This window comes from Tasmannia lanceolata, unplaced genomic scaffold (assembly GCF_043159265.1).
Source record: "Tasmannia lanceolata isolate RefF3 unplaced genomic scaffold, GAP_Taslan_0.1 ptg000019l, whole genome shotgun sequence".
NCBI lineage: Eukaryota > Viridiplantae > Streptophyta > Magnoliopsida > Canellales > Winteraceae > Tasmannia > Tasmannia lanceolata.
This window is the reverse complement of record NW_027518696.1, coordinates 24,202,566-24,217,810: the sequence shown is the minus strand read 5'-3', so window position 1 is coordinate 24,217,810 and position 15,245 is coordinate 24,202,566. Positions and strand designations below refer to the sequence as shown.

Sequence of the window (15,245 nt, the reverse complement as noted above, 5' to 3'; positions counted from 1 at the left end):
ACGTAAGAGCTGAGCTGGAGGACCCGAGGAGCCGAAGTGAAGGAGCTGAGTCCTGCACAAGAGCAAGCGAGGTCAGAAGACCAACCCGGAGTCGTTACTCCGGACAGGCCCTTCGACACTCAAGTCAGTATGAGCAGGAGTGCAGAGCGAGTTTTTAAGAGTGGTAGGTTGAGAAGTTATTACCCTTTGGTTTGACCTCTGAAAGCCCTTTTATAGAGGGAAACCTGAGGTGGCTGAATTACCTACCCCAGGACAGGTGTCGGCCTGTTATAGATTTGAGTTTACCTACTCTGAGGTAATTACCATAATGCCCCTGGGCTGAAGCTGGATTTGTGGTGGGCCATCCTGGGGCCACGTGTCGACAGCTAATAGGCTGCTGTTTTTCATACCCCATCACTTGTCTTTTGTACCAAAGTAGCCAAAGCATTGTGTACATTGATTTCCAACTCTATGTTTGTTCAAGCCTTGGTGCCATTTCCATTGCCCTCATGCAGAGAAACAATTATGGCTTTCTTAGGGGGGGTTAGTCGCGCGGGATTTTAATGTGTGGACATTAATGTGCGGACTTCTCCATATTGTCCATGACTTTTTGAGGACTTGGAATTTAAATGTGCGGACATTAGGACTTTCGGGACTCTAGCGTGAACTTTTTAAAGTCATGCGGACATTGAAATCACCCATTTAGTCATCAACAAATACATGAATTTAAAGTCCTAGAGTTTTAATAATTAGATTTGTGGGCCCTACTAAAATATCTAAGTAATATTGTGCATTTGTGGGTCCTGCTAAAGTAGTAACTTTGGATAGAGTTACAGGCTCATCTGTCTAGGCCAATAATAAGTTATTTGTTAGATTGATCTAAGCCGTCCACCTGATAAGGCTTGGTTTAAAAGAATTATCAAGTCCCCGCCAATGCAAAGATCCCTGTTTTTACGAGACTTGCGACTAACGCTGTATTTTAGAGTTCTTGAAAAAAGGCGCTCCCGACTAACGCGTAACTCGTCAAGTCCGCCAAAAACCACGTAAATCCCGCCCGACTAACGCCCCCTTAAGATCGGCTATTTTAGACATTTAGAAGAGAAAAAATGCTTCAGTTTCCAGGGTTATTCGAGTTGCTTGTAGCGGGCAGCATGAGATTGATTCTCTTCTGAATCCCCGGAACTAAATAAGCAAGGGCTTAGTTGAGGTTTATCGTAGGCTTTCTTTGAATTATAAATGAATCAAATGGATGAGGATAAACGCCTCAATCGCCCAGCCCACTACAGACTACCAGCTAATGGAGGCAGTGGAATGATTGAAAGGTTAGGGTTTCAATGTAGACTGATCCATTACAGCTTGGAGTTCTTCCCAGGGATGGGGTGATACAAACCTTGCCAGTGAATCGAACAGTTAGGGCCGTATATTAAAACCATATAACCTCCGAACAATTTCTTGAGCATTACTACACTTCTATTTACAAATCCAAGTTCAATCTTATCATACAGCTTTTCTTTGCACCTAATTCTGGGAAAGATTCCCTTTTCTGTGTAATAACATTGTTCAGTAACTGAACTTTGTCAAAAACTGTCAACCAATTTCTCTGTGGAGTGGTCATCATCAATCAACAAATACTTTACTGAAGAGAAAATTGTAAGAATAAGATTGCATGGGCTTGCCTTCTTTTCCTCATTTGCTATCTGCAAAATCGAAAACATCATTTTAAACACAACTGGATGGTGACTGACAGGCTACAGATCTCCGGGCGACGGTGTTTTGATAATAGGACAACTCACTTTGTTTTACAGAGCTTCTTGAGAACTGTAATGGCCTACGACAGATGGTTACTGAATGCAAAACAAGATAAGTTCGTCCCATGATCAAAACAATGTCATGTTGATATCAGTAGCCTAAATATATTATGAATGTGTGTATATAGGGGACTTATATCCACACTACCATATTTTGATAATGGCACTTACACTTTTCTGATTGGATGTCAATGGCATATTGAGTACTGCAACAACCTGGAAAAGCTAATTAAAAAAGCACATAACCAGCAAGCCATGCCATTATCAAAACAGATTGTGAGAATCAGTCCACTACATGTGTTATGTAGAGAGAAAGAGAGAGAGAGACGAGATAGTTACTTTCATGATCAATGATGAAAGTCAAATTCTTGGTCCCACAATGGGCATGCAAGTTAAACCTCATGCATGAGATAAAGGAATACAAAAAGGGATTAGCTTTTCTGAGCGGAACACTAAACAGGGCATGATGGAACGAGGGCCTAGGATAATCCAATGAAGGAGTTCTCAACGGCAATTGGCCGGACTTATGGTTCCCGATTGGATCAAAGGATCTCATCACGTACACGAGGCAGAAGTGGAGCCCAATAAGTCCTTTACAAAGGAGCAGAACAGTGACTTTCATTTTAGCATTTTTCTGTGTAAACAGTGCGTAGAAAATGGAAATGCTGAGAAAGGGGGTGGAAATATCCTCAGACACACAAGGGAGTACAGATATCATGATTGAATTGTTGGAATAATAATTCAAACGGTGAATAACTAGTGGGGCCCAAGCTAGAAGCTATTCTAGAGTCGGTTGCGTGAGTCCTTTTGTCTTATTTGTTTTATTCTCATCATTAAAAGAGTCCTCAAATACTTTTATTAGAAATAGGAAAGGTAGAAACGTGGGTTGAAAAACAAGAGTGGAAACGTACAGTACTTTGTCTGCGATGAACGTATGGGCAATAGTCTATTTAAAGAAGTTGTATTGGATTTTTTACATACGAATAAAGCTATGAAAAAGTAGTGTGAAGAAAAGAACGGCCACCATATTCTGCTGTTCTTATCTTTTATCAAAAAAAGCTTGCTTATTCTCTTCTTGTGTTGTATGTTTTGGTACTTAAATTCTACAAAGTGGTATCAGAGCATAAGGTCTTGGGATTTCCATAGAGCAGAAAAGCCTTGGCGAATTCAGAAAACACCGGCAAGGGTTCGGTAAGTTCGCAACATGGCAGGTAACACCAATTCTTCAAATTTTCAGCAAAGTGTTCCTTTATTTAAAGGTGATAATTTTCAATTTTGGTCAATTAAGATGAAGACGTTATTTATGTCCTATAAATTATGGGAATTGGTAGAAAATGGGTATGACAATTTTGCAGAACTTGAAAAATTGAATAAGGCAAAGAAGAACGAATTGAAAGAGAGTAAAAAGAAAGATGCAAGGGCTCTTTTCCTCATCCAACAAGCCATGGATGAGCCAATATTTTCAAGGATCATGGTTGCAACTACATCGAAAGAGGCATGGGATTTGCTTCAAGAGGAATATCAAGGTACTTCGAAGGTAATCTTTGTTAAGTTACAAACCCTTCGTCGTAATTTTGAGAATTTGATTATGAAAAATACTGAATCAATTCAAATTTTTTTCTCTAGAGTGAGTTCTATTGTAAATCAAAGAACTTATGGAGATAAATTAGATGATCAAAAAATTGTTGAAAAAGTGTTAAGGAGTCTTTCGAATAAATTTGATCATGTAGTTGCTGCCATAGAAGAGTCTAAAGATTTATCTAAATACTCTATGAATGAATTAATGGGTTCTTTGTAAGCACATGAGCAGAGATTGAATAGGACTGCAGAAAATCCACTGGAACAAGCGTTTCAATTGAAAGTGGATTTAAAGAAAAAATCAGAGAATACAAATAAAGGTTTCCGAGGAGGAAGGGGCCGTGGACGTGGTGGATTTCGCGGCAGAGGAAAAGGTAGAGACCAATTCAGTGGTTATCAAAGAAATCAAGGTGGATGTAACCATGAATCTACTTCTTTATTTTGTTCCATTTGCAAAATATCAAATGATGCTGATAAGGTGGAGCTATACCACATAACAGAATGAAGTCGCAGAGCGGAAAAATAGAACCTTTGTTGAGGCGGCAAGGAGCATGCTAAAAGACAAAGGGTTGCCTAATGATTATTGGGCTGAAGCAGTAGCCACATCAATATACTTATGCAATTGCGCTCCTACAAAAGTTGTTTGAGGAAAAACTCCATATGAGGCGTGGAGTGGAAGAAAACCCAATGTGAGTCATTTTAAAAATTTTGGTTCTATAGCCTATGCTTTTGTTCCATCTGAGAAAAGACAAAAGTTAGATGATAAAAGTAGAAAGTGTATTTTTTGTTGGCTATAGTGTGGAGACAAAAGGATATCGACTTTATGATCCTATTTCTAAATAATTAATCATAAGTCGTGATGTTATTTTTAATGAAAAAGATGCTTGGAATTGGAAAAATGATGAGGAAGCCCCCTTATGTGTTTTAAATGAAAGCACATCATATGAGACACCTTCTCTTGATATCTGTTTACCAAATCCTGATGAGTCACCAAGTTCATCTGGTGATTCCACTCCCTTAAGAATGAGAAGTCTTGCTGACATATATGATTGGTGTGAATTTGCTTGTTTTGCAATGGAGCCTTTTAGTTTTGTTGATGCAGTTAAAAAGAAAGAATGGTGTGATGCAATGAAGGAAGAGATTGATGCAATTACGAAGAACAACACTTGGGCATTGGTAGATTTACCTCCAAATAAAGAAGCAATTGGACTTAAGTGGATCTACAAATCCAAATTCAATGCCGATGGTTCTCTCCAAAGGGATAAAGCTCGGTTAGTAGCAAAAGGTTATGCCCAAAAGCCAGGTATTGATTACTTTGAAACATTTCCACTTGTTGCTAGAATGGAAACTATTAGAACTGTTTTGGCTTTATCTGCTCAAAAGAATTGGCAAGTTTTTCAGCTTGATGTGAAATCAGCTTTTCTAAATGGAGAACTTGAGGAAGTAGTGTATGTGGATCAACCTCAAGGTTTTGAGATCAAAGGCATGGAGCATAAAGTGTACAAATTGAAGAAGGCACTTTATAATCTTAAACAAGCGCCTAAAGCATGGTATAGTAAAATTGACAGGTATTTTCTTGAAAACTCATTTCAAAAGAGTGCTAGTGAATCAACTCTTTATGTTAAAATTCATGGTGATGATATCTTAATTGTTTGTTTATATGTTGATGATATGATATACACTGGGACTTCTCTTGATATGATTAAGGAATTTAAAGAAAGTATGTTGAAAATTTTTGAAATGTCAGATTTGGGTCTATTGCATTATTTTCTTGGAATTGAAGTAATTCAAGGATCTAATGGGATTTCCATATGTCAGAAAAAGTACGCTTGGGATTTATTGAAAAAATTTGGAATGGTAAGTTGTGCACCTGCTAAAACACCCGTGGATACTAATGAGAAATTTATTTTGCATGATGGAGTTGAAAAGGCAGATGAGAAGAATTTTAGAAGCATCTTTGGTGGTTTGATTTATCTAACTCATACAAGGCCGGATATTATGTTTGCAGTTAGCATTATTTCCAGGTTTATGCACAGCCCAAGCAAGCATCATTTTGGGGCATCAAAGAGAATTATGAGATACATCCAAGGCACAATCAATTTTTGTATTGTGTACTCAAAAATCACTAGCAATAAATTGATTTGTTTTTCTGATAGTGATTGGGCAGGTTTCATTGATGATCGGAAAAGCACAACGGGCTATTGTTTTAGTCTTGGATCGGGTGTCATAGCTTGGGCATCCAAGAAGCAACTTACTAAGGTGCTCTCAAGCACGGAAGCCGAATATATTGCTGCTATGACTACAGCTTGTCAAGTAAATTTGGCTACGAACGATTTTGCGTGATTTGAAGGAGAAACAAAGCGGGCCTACGTAGATGTTTTGTGACAACAAATCCACAATTGTCTTAACAAAGAATCCAGTTCATCAAGGAAGGACTAAGCACATTGAGATTCGTCACCATTTCATTAGAGAAGTCACTGCCAAAGGGGAAGTTGATTTGAAGCATTGCAACACTGAAGATCAAGTGGAGGATATTTTTACTAAAGCTTTGCTAGAAGAAAAGTTCAAGAAATTTCGTCAGATGATGGGAGTACAATCATTCACCTAGTTTGAATTAAGGGAGCGTGTTGGAATAATAATTCAAACGGTGAATAACTAGTGGACCCCACCCAAATTTAGAATTTCGTCTTTATTCAAGTTTTGGTTTTAAAGAGTCCAAGTTAGAAGCTATTCTAGAGTCGGTTGTGTGAGTCCTTTTGTCTTATCTGTTTTATTCTCATCATTAAAAGAGTCCTCAAATAGGTAGACTTTTATTAGAAATAGGAAAGGTAGAAACGTGGGTTGAAAAACAAGAGTGGAAACGTACAGTACTTTGTCTTAGATGAACGTATGGGCAATAGTCTATTTAAAGAAGTTGTATTGGATTTTTTACATATGAATAAAGCTATGAAAAAGTAGTGTGAAGAAAAGAACGGCCACCATATTCTACTGTTCTTATCTGTTATCAAAAAAAGCTTGCTTATTCTCTTCTTGTGTTATATATTTTGGTACTTAAATTCTACATGAACATGTCTTTTCCACATATGTACATACTGTTACAATTCTCAAAAAGATACCAACAGCCAATTACAGAAGTTCAAAATAATTGAAGAGTGCAAATATCAAAACAAGAGTGTAATCGAGCATATGAAAGATTTCTCATATATATGAAAAATATGTGAGGACACCTAGGGTGCCAAGGCTATGATGGACAATCCCTGCACACCACATACATGGCCCACACCGCTAACAACGCACATGGTGTGCAAGGAGTGGTCGCCCCAGCTCTAGCATCTCCCTAGGCATCCTGCTAACACTCTATATATTTCAGGGTACCTAACAATTGGTAGAATGATATATTTGCATGTCGAGTAAGCCAGCAGATTATTTTACCAAAAAAATGTTGGGAGAATCATCAAATCTCCATATATATATATATATATATATATATATATATGAGGATTCTATGGTGATGCCAAACACAAAATAACCAGATGAACCTGTGATGTGCATATATGAAAATGTATACACCAAAATGTAGACAATGTTATGGTGGTGAGAGAGAGAGAGAGAGAGAGAAGATGCATTGTGTTTATGTTTCCACATGGCAACTCAGCCGTGGGGATTTGGGTAAGCTTGTTCAACTGTTGTGGTATCATGTGGGTGATCCCAAATTTGTGATGGACCTCATGGTTGGGCGATTAGAAGGCATACTTGTACTCGTAGACAAACCGAAAATTCTGGGACAAATTACACGAAGGGCTCGCGAGGGGAAGTGTAGAGATCCAACCTAACGAATGGAGTGTCACCACCACTTACTAAGCCCTGGTTCTATTCCGACCAAGCAACCGAATCGGGGGACCTAGGTGGTAATAGTGGAACAAAGGGGAACAAGGAGGGTAGAGAAATTAGTCGACTCATCAAACTCGTGATTGAAAGACGGCAGATTCAAATCATGCCCCCACGTAATCACTCGAGATTTTGGGGGACCCGACAGCTGTTCCTTAACACCTGAGTAATGTACTCCTGTGTTCAGAACCTAGTGTTCTTTCATCTTGCATAACGTAAGGAGGACACATTGTCACACGGCCTAAGAGAGAAAAACCAGTGATGGCTGTCATCCTATTTCCCCCTACACAAGCCTGTGGGGTACTAGGAATAAAAGAAATGAATCTATTAATCTAAGAACCAGATAAGCCTAGTTAATTGTTAAGCTTGGACAGCAAACTATCCAAAGCCATGAGAGACATGGCGAGAAAACAGTTTCTGGGTGTATTTTATAAGTGGAGGGTGATAGTTCGTAGCAACAGGAGTGAGATCGAATTAGTGCAAAATGGATCTCACCACCTTTTAATTACACCAAGCTTAACTTTGATGGAAGTTCAAGAGGAAATCCAGGACCAAGTGAATTATGGGGGCATCTAGGAACCACTGGGGGAAGATTGTTAAGTGTTACATTCTTTTGTAGTCAAGGATCTGAACAACGTGGAAGGTCGGGCTTTCCTTTCAGGTCATATCTTTCAGGAGAACTTTGTGAAGAATTTGATGGTGAAATGCAATTCTTCTAATGCGGTTAAATATTATAATCTGTATCACATATCGTATCCTTGTGCGCAAATAGAAAATTATGTGGAGAGACTAAAACAAGAGGAACCGACCTGATTGACTGGGTTTTGAGCCTAAAAGAGCTACCGTCCCTTTGATCTTGTTTCAGCCATCTTTTTTTTGGCTTTGGAGTTGGAGACACCTGAAAGCAGATGAACACTGATTAGCCATGGAGGTTATAAAAAAATAGAGTTATTACCAGGGTGAGAGCTTGAATCACCTCTCTGAGAACTTTTGGGCGATTGAACCTCCATGCCATCTGCCTCCGAACCTGTCACAACACTAGATGCACGTGAACTTTCATCTGAATTTGAGACTTTTGCTTCTGGCTCAACAATCTGAGCCTGAGCCATTCCATGCTCTCCAGAAGGGTTTATTACCACACCATCCCCATCTGCAGGGTAATCACAGTTAAGACACTACTATAAGTAACAGCACATGGTGAGCAAATTAAGCACTGTAACAATCAGCACAAAGGCAGTAGCAGTAGCAAATAGCATGTAAAAACCATCGTCCAAGGCTCCTTCAGGGATGCTCTACAGAAATAACTCAGAAGAGAGATAATTACACGAAAATTCTGATATTCTGACATCATGTTATGCAAATCCTTGAGGTATTTTTTTGTATACTGAATATGGAATTCAGAAATGATATAATTTTGGCTGTCATGTTCCAAGAATGAAATTTGTAACTCCTTATTCTCCAAAATGGAAAATTCTTAAGATGAGAGCCAGAAAGCTTGATTCATTGAACAACCATCATTCTAATTGAAATTGAATTCAATCTGTTACAATGAAATTAGGCAAGCCCATTGTGAGAAACAAATGAAAAAAAAAATAAGTTGTGAAATTAAAGGTGAAGAGTACATATTAAACATAATAATCCAAGTGTGCTGCCATTCAAAAATAAAAATAATAATCCAAGTGTGCTGTCAAGTTTCAAGACCTACCTTCAGAAGTACCCGCATTGGCATCTTCTTCCCCAATGTGATCCTTAACCGCCATACGACTTTCAAAGCTAGAAATTTTATTCTGGTGTTCTTGTGCATTTCTAGCGGTCAGCTCTTGCTCCTTCCTCTCCTGGTGGGACTTGTTAAGTTTCTCCTCAAATTCCTCAATGCAGGATTTAAGCTCTGGCTTTGCGAACTTTTTACCCTGATTTAACCAATCATTAAACAAGTTATGTAGTAAATGTAGGACTGCGTGACACAAATTGGAACAATGGAAATCGTAACTACCTTGTTGATAATGTTTCTGAAGTGGTCCATCACAGAATCCTTAGAGAGAACGTGTTCGTAGGTCTTGAAAGACTCCATAAGCTTTCTAATTCCCCTTTCAGTAAAGCTCAGCTGAGAAAGGCAATAAGCAATATATTCCCACTGTTTACAATCTGCAGTAAGTGCCCATTGTTAAGAGCTGTCAAATAATCTTCACGGTAGAAAAATAGAGAAAAGGAAAATAGATAGAGGTGTGGAGACTAAAACTAGTCCAATTGATATTGATGAATAAATCATTTTATAATCGTGCAGTAGGATAAGATCAGGTCAGAAGGATGAAGCGTAGAAAATAGTCATTAGAAAAACTTACAAATAAAGCATAGAAATGGTTGAACACAGTAATGGTATACAAGGATGAAACACATGCATATGCACTTTTTTCTATGTTTATCTGTTTCTATTCCTTCGATTTACTTCTTCCCCAATAAATAAACCCCAAGGCAGCTTTCGACTTTCCCATGAAAATAGTAACAAATGGTCCTCTATTTTGGTTCTCTGCAAAGCCCGCTTAACCATGCACCATAGTTCAAGGTGCGTAAGAACCTAAAAGAGACATCATAAATCTTCTTTATTCTACTTTTCAAAAAAATCCTCTTTTTTTCTTTTCATATTACACATCATAAAGGAAATGAGAATTTTAAGAATCCTAAGCTGTAAATCTATTATACCCGGATCCTTCATTAGCATAGAATATCCTATTATCAGATAAGGATACTTGGAAAGTTAAGGGATAAGCCTCGAATACTCCTTATCTGTATCATATTATATTTTCATTTTATGACAAGTAGATGATGCTCGATTAATAATCCTCATCCATATTGATAAAAGCATGTCATATCCTCAACAAAAGCATACCATATCCTTGGATACTCACGATCTGTATCCTATTTTAGGTTTCAATGATCCTTAATTGTTACCTATATCGAAAAAAGCATGTCATATCTCCCAATCCCATATGCTAAGGCTTTGAGGTTTAAGAGATCCCTGCACCCGATCCCTAATCATAATGAGACCCATATCCAAGTAACATAGTTGTAAATGCTTCTTTGTTATTTTTCTATTCCTCATCATAAAGGAAATGAGAATCCTAAGCTAGGGAGATAGGGATCTAGGGTAGGTGTTGATTTGTTGTGTGAGAGATGGTATACTTTTTAAAACTAAAAAAACAATTGGTTTAAACTATTTAACATTTTCCTAAAGGAATCTTTACCCATATCCCACACTCATAGCGGATCATTGCCGTATTTGTATTCTAAGTGTTATTGTGGTGAATGAGAAGGAGAAGAAGAGAAGAAGAAGTGAGGGAGAAGATGGCGAAGTAAAATGATATATATATATATATATATATATATATATATATATATATATATATATATATATATATATAATGGACGAGATACATAGACAAAGACCAAAGTACCCTTTAACACTCCCCCTCAAGCTGGAGTGTATATATCACACAACCTCAGCTTGTTACAATATTTTTTTTGAAAGACGACAAATTTTTATTGATTTTCATTAATACTAGAGTTACATTGGGGACTAGGAGCATAGTTACTGGATTCGTCATCTGCCCTCCGACCCACGATCCGGGGTCGCACGAATCCAAACGTGATTCGCTAGCGACCCGGATCGCCAAAAACGACAACCTGCAGGAGAGAAAGAGGGATGCATATAGACTAAGGGAGAGATGGAGAGAGAGAGCAACAAGTTTTATATATTTTGGGTTTAAAACTAGAGCTTTCTTTTTGAAAAAAATACGTATAGCATACATGAGGGTTTTTTTATTTTGTATATTAGATAGATGTTGAGTTGAGTTGAGTTTATTAGATGGATGTAGTATGGACTATGGAAGGATATTCATATATTCCAATGGGAACTTTCTTTATGAAAAAATGTATATGAAATACATGAGGTTTTTATATTTTGTGCGTTAAATGTATGTAGTGTGTACTATGGAATAATATTCTTGTAAAAATATATGAAATTATATATATATATATATATGAGGAAAATGATTGTGCGCTCGAGCACATATAGCTTATATGCGCTCGAGGGCACAAAACTCATGTAGGCACACGTTGTTAGGATGATCCAAAGCATTCATTTGAAAGGACCTTACATAGATAGAGTGAGTACAAAAAATCAGCTCCATAGGATCATCCTAACCCATTCAAAAGTGAAGGACAAAATGGACAGACACTGTTTGTCCACAAATCTGCCCATTTTGATCTCCACTTTTGGATGGGTTAGGATGATCCTATGGAGCTGATTTTTTGTACACACCCTATCTATGTAAGGGCCTTGCAAATGAATAGTTTGGATCACCACAAAAAAATGTGGGACCCATGTGTTTAGGCCCTCGAGCGCACTGATATGCGTTGTAGCGCACTCTCTCTCTCTCTCTCTCTCTCTCTCTCTCCCCCTATATACATATATATATATATATATATATATTTGTGTGAGTGAGAGTGAGAGAGTCTGAATTAGCTCTCCAAACTGACCAGCGACCCCGAATAGCAAACCAACATAGCATACCCTCATCGTACCGCATACCGGGCTGCCATCGTACCCCGTACCTGTTCTCGTACCACTTACAGGAACGAACCGCGTTCCAGGTAACATTGATCAGGAGTCCCATCCTGTAAGACAAAGTGTTAATAAGACTAGTCAGGACATACCCTGGACCAGGAAGTTAAATATCAAAAGTTAAGTGTAACACCCAAAACCTTTTGGTCTCCATTCTACCAAAAGCAATAAGAATACGAAGTACAACCCATAGAGGTTCCATGAAGCTTTCCTCATACACCATACCTACCTTTGCCGGGTGAACTCCCCTCCTTAGCCTATCAAAGATCATCAACCCTATTGAAAATTCGCCCCAAATCTTGCTATAGGAGAATGGGAAGATCCAGATCAGAGGCCATTCAAGGCGAAAGACCATAGTCTTTCCAGCCTTAAATAGATATAATGTAGTTCGTCTGGATAACAACCCGAAAAAAAACTTACTTATGTTACTGTTAGACTCAAGTCATGCTAAAGATCGACGAAAATTTTGAAAATAAAATATTGGAAATTGTCCGTCCTAGGATTCACCTGCCTTCCCCGACGATTCCTCATGGCACGCAATTATTTCCAAAATCCAACTTCTTTGAGGGGATTGCAATCTACCGATGCCATGGCGCCTGAGATAGTCTCCCCTAATAGATTGATACTTCTAGATCCCCAAAAATTAAGACACCGAAGAGTGGGAGAAAATTACTGCAAAAAGACCTAATTTTGAAGGGACTTAAGTAGCCAGGACGAATCGAAGATGGGGACCCATTACTTGTCAAGGACCCCCTCCCCAGACTTCTTTTCAGCCTCTTTCTCTCTTCCTTTTTTTCTGTCAGATCCCTTGCCACCATAGCAAGGAACATTTCTTGTGTCCCCCAAGTCCTCCTCATATCCGATCCCGAACATGTCCCCCAATGATAGCAAATCATCAAACTCCTCCGAGAAGTACCCTTGATCCTCAGATCTTCCTGAATTATCTTCCACCATTGTGCCTTTACCTTTAGTGTCCCCGACTGACCCCAAACGCTCCTGAACTAGTTGACTTGCTTCCAATCCCAGCAAATCATGGGACACAATAGGCTCATCAACCGGACCGGCCTGCAACTACTCCAAGTTCCTGATTACTGCCCTCTTTTCCTCCTCCCACCTACGTCTAAGGGAGTGCCTTTCCTTCTCTAAGATTTTACAAAAAATGGGGAGTTTGAGGAGGGGGACATGCAATTCCTTATCATTCGTCTTTGAACTATCGCGACTCCCCTCGGTGCTTCTAGATTCAACTCTCAGCTGAGCCCATTGCTTTTTCAGCGGACCCAGAGAAATTTCACACGGAGTGGGGAGTTCCTTCCTTGCCAGTTTCTCGCTGTAATTCAATTCTTTCAGGAGGTCTAAGTCTCCAGTTTCAAAAGTAAAATCATGAGCATTTCTTTTGCTTCTAATCTGGCTCCCTTCCTCTCCCGACATGGATGGATCAGAAATATTATCAAAATCTTTAAGAATATGTAGCGACTCGGATATGAGTTTCCTCGTCCTAGAATCCTCTTTCCTAAAAAGGCCTTTGAGTCTTCTTTTAAAAACAAAGAGTCCGCCTCTAGTAGCTAACAGTTGTGCCTCCGGCTTAGTATCCCTACACGATGTATTTCCTTTCCCAATACGCAACCGCTTATGTGCCCTAGATTGGGTAGGACCAACCATCTTCCCTTGGTTCTCATTGAGTCTTGATTTTCTCACCTTATCTTTGTTGCTTTTTTCTCCTTATAGAATCTGTTTTTTATCTTTATAGCTTTTTTCTCTTTTGCCGACTTCAGTGTAAAGATGTCAGCGAGGCCTTTTCGAAGAGCATCCCCCCTCCGTCCACGTGCTTCCACATTTAAAGCTTTCTGCAACGCTCCTTTTTCAGGCTGACCCCACTCCCCATGCACAGAAGCATTTCTACTGTCTGACAATCTAGGCTATTTGTTGTTAGGTGAATCAGGAGAGGGAGTAGACAATTCGAAATTCAAAGAGGGACCCACCAACGGCTCTCTGTCACTAACATTGTCGCGCCACGAAACCGAATTCCGGTCTGGCACATAACAGTGCCACATATTCATCAAACCATGAATATGTAAGGCATTCATACTAGAACCATGCAATAAACAGAGCCACTAAAATAGTGATTAATTAATTAACTATCAAAGTAATCAATGCGAAAACTAAATATCTTTGTCCAACGGACTACATCAATTTAAACCAAATGAAATACTTAAAGCTTTATTCCTACTAAAGCTACTATCTCAATTAAACTGAATAACTGGAAATAATAAACTCCTAAATTGGCGCCCTTGCTCACACCCAAAACCCACGCGCAACAAGCATCCTACTGTTCTCCACCTGTAACATAGAATGCGTGGAATGAGCTAACGCCCAGTGAAATAGACATGTTTACACTAACAACATGATATCAATCAATATAACAGAATAACGGGTAAGATATATATAAAAACCGTAACTGGCATAGCAATCTAGCTAGCAAACTATATAACTGGCATAAACATGCATAACTGTATCTGTAACTGTGACTGTAATTGTGCCTGATGCCTAGTGTAGTTAGACTAGTACTGCTAAACTACATAGCCAACGGAACCTGCCTACTAACTCGTAGGAAGCCGAATCCCAACGATCTCGTACGGGATTACACCCCCGAAAATAATGCGTAGGGTGGAGCTCTCGAAAATACTGCGAAGAGCCACAACTGCGGCTTGATCCGTGACCTTCCTTCGACGGCCTAAAAAAAGTCTCATACACTAGCAATCAAGCATAACACTTCGTCTCAACGGACATTATCTGTTGCATCTTCACTCGGATAACACCATATCCTGATGCAAAACTGTGACTATAAAAGTCTAACTGGCACATACGTGCATATGGTAGATCTAAACTAGGAGTCATACCATACTGTGAATATTAACCCTTATGTACACTAACACAATCAATATCATTCAAGAACATGCATAACTTTGCATAATAATTCATATTCAAGATTAGAGTAACTGCGATAGAACAAGTCTACTTACCTGTAGTATTCGTTTGATTTGTTTCCCACGAACAAGATCTTTAAATCACTGTGTAGTATCACCAGTGGTTTTAAATTTCGGTGCACACCGGCACCGAAATGGCTTATAACCAAAACGGTTTATAATTTCGCCGAAATTTCTAATTTCGGTTTCCAATGCTGTCCAGGTTAGTTAAAAAATTTCATCGAAATTTCCTCAATTTCAGTCTGAAATTTCGAAATTAATTTCGACGAATTTTCCGGAATTTCTGTTTTTAAGCCCCTTTTTTTTTGTAAATGAGGGTGACTTGATGGTTTACAATTTGTTTGTATATGGGAAGGCCTCATGAGACGATTTGACATAAGATGCGTT

General features: G+C 38.7%; 1 protein-coding gene across 2 annotated transcripts in view; it reads right to left on the bottom strand.

Annotated features, from left to right (window-relative positions):
• Positions 1 to 1,418: 1,418 nt before the first annotated feature.
• Positions 1,419 to 15,245, bottom strand: part of LOC143852749 (binding protein) — a 42,466-nt gene continuing 28,639 nt past the window's right edge. Inside the window, exons 13-17 of one of the 2 annotated variants that reach the window (XM_077362329.1) lie at positions 9,247 to 9,398; positions 8,959 to 9,163; positions 8,230 to 8,403; positions 8,063 to 8,151; positions 1,419 to 1,676 (exon numbers count right to left, since the gene is read on the bottom strand). In XM_077362329.1, coding sequence (XP_077218444.1) covers positions 8,093 to 8,151; positions 8,230 to 8,403; positions 8,959 to 9,163; positions 9,247 to 9,398 — 590 coding nt within the window. In that variant the 3' untranslated portion in view covers positions 1,419 to 1,676; positions 8,063 to 8,092. Of the gene's footprint in view, positions 1,677 to 8,062; positions 8,152 to 8,229; positions 8,404 to 8,958; positions 9,164 to 9,246; positions 9,399 to 14,121; positions 14,212 to 15,245 lie in introns of those variants that run through there. The other variant, XM_077362331.1, reaches the window with a different exon arrangement.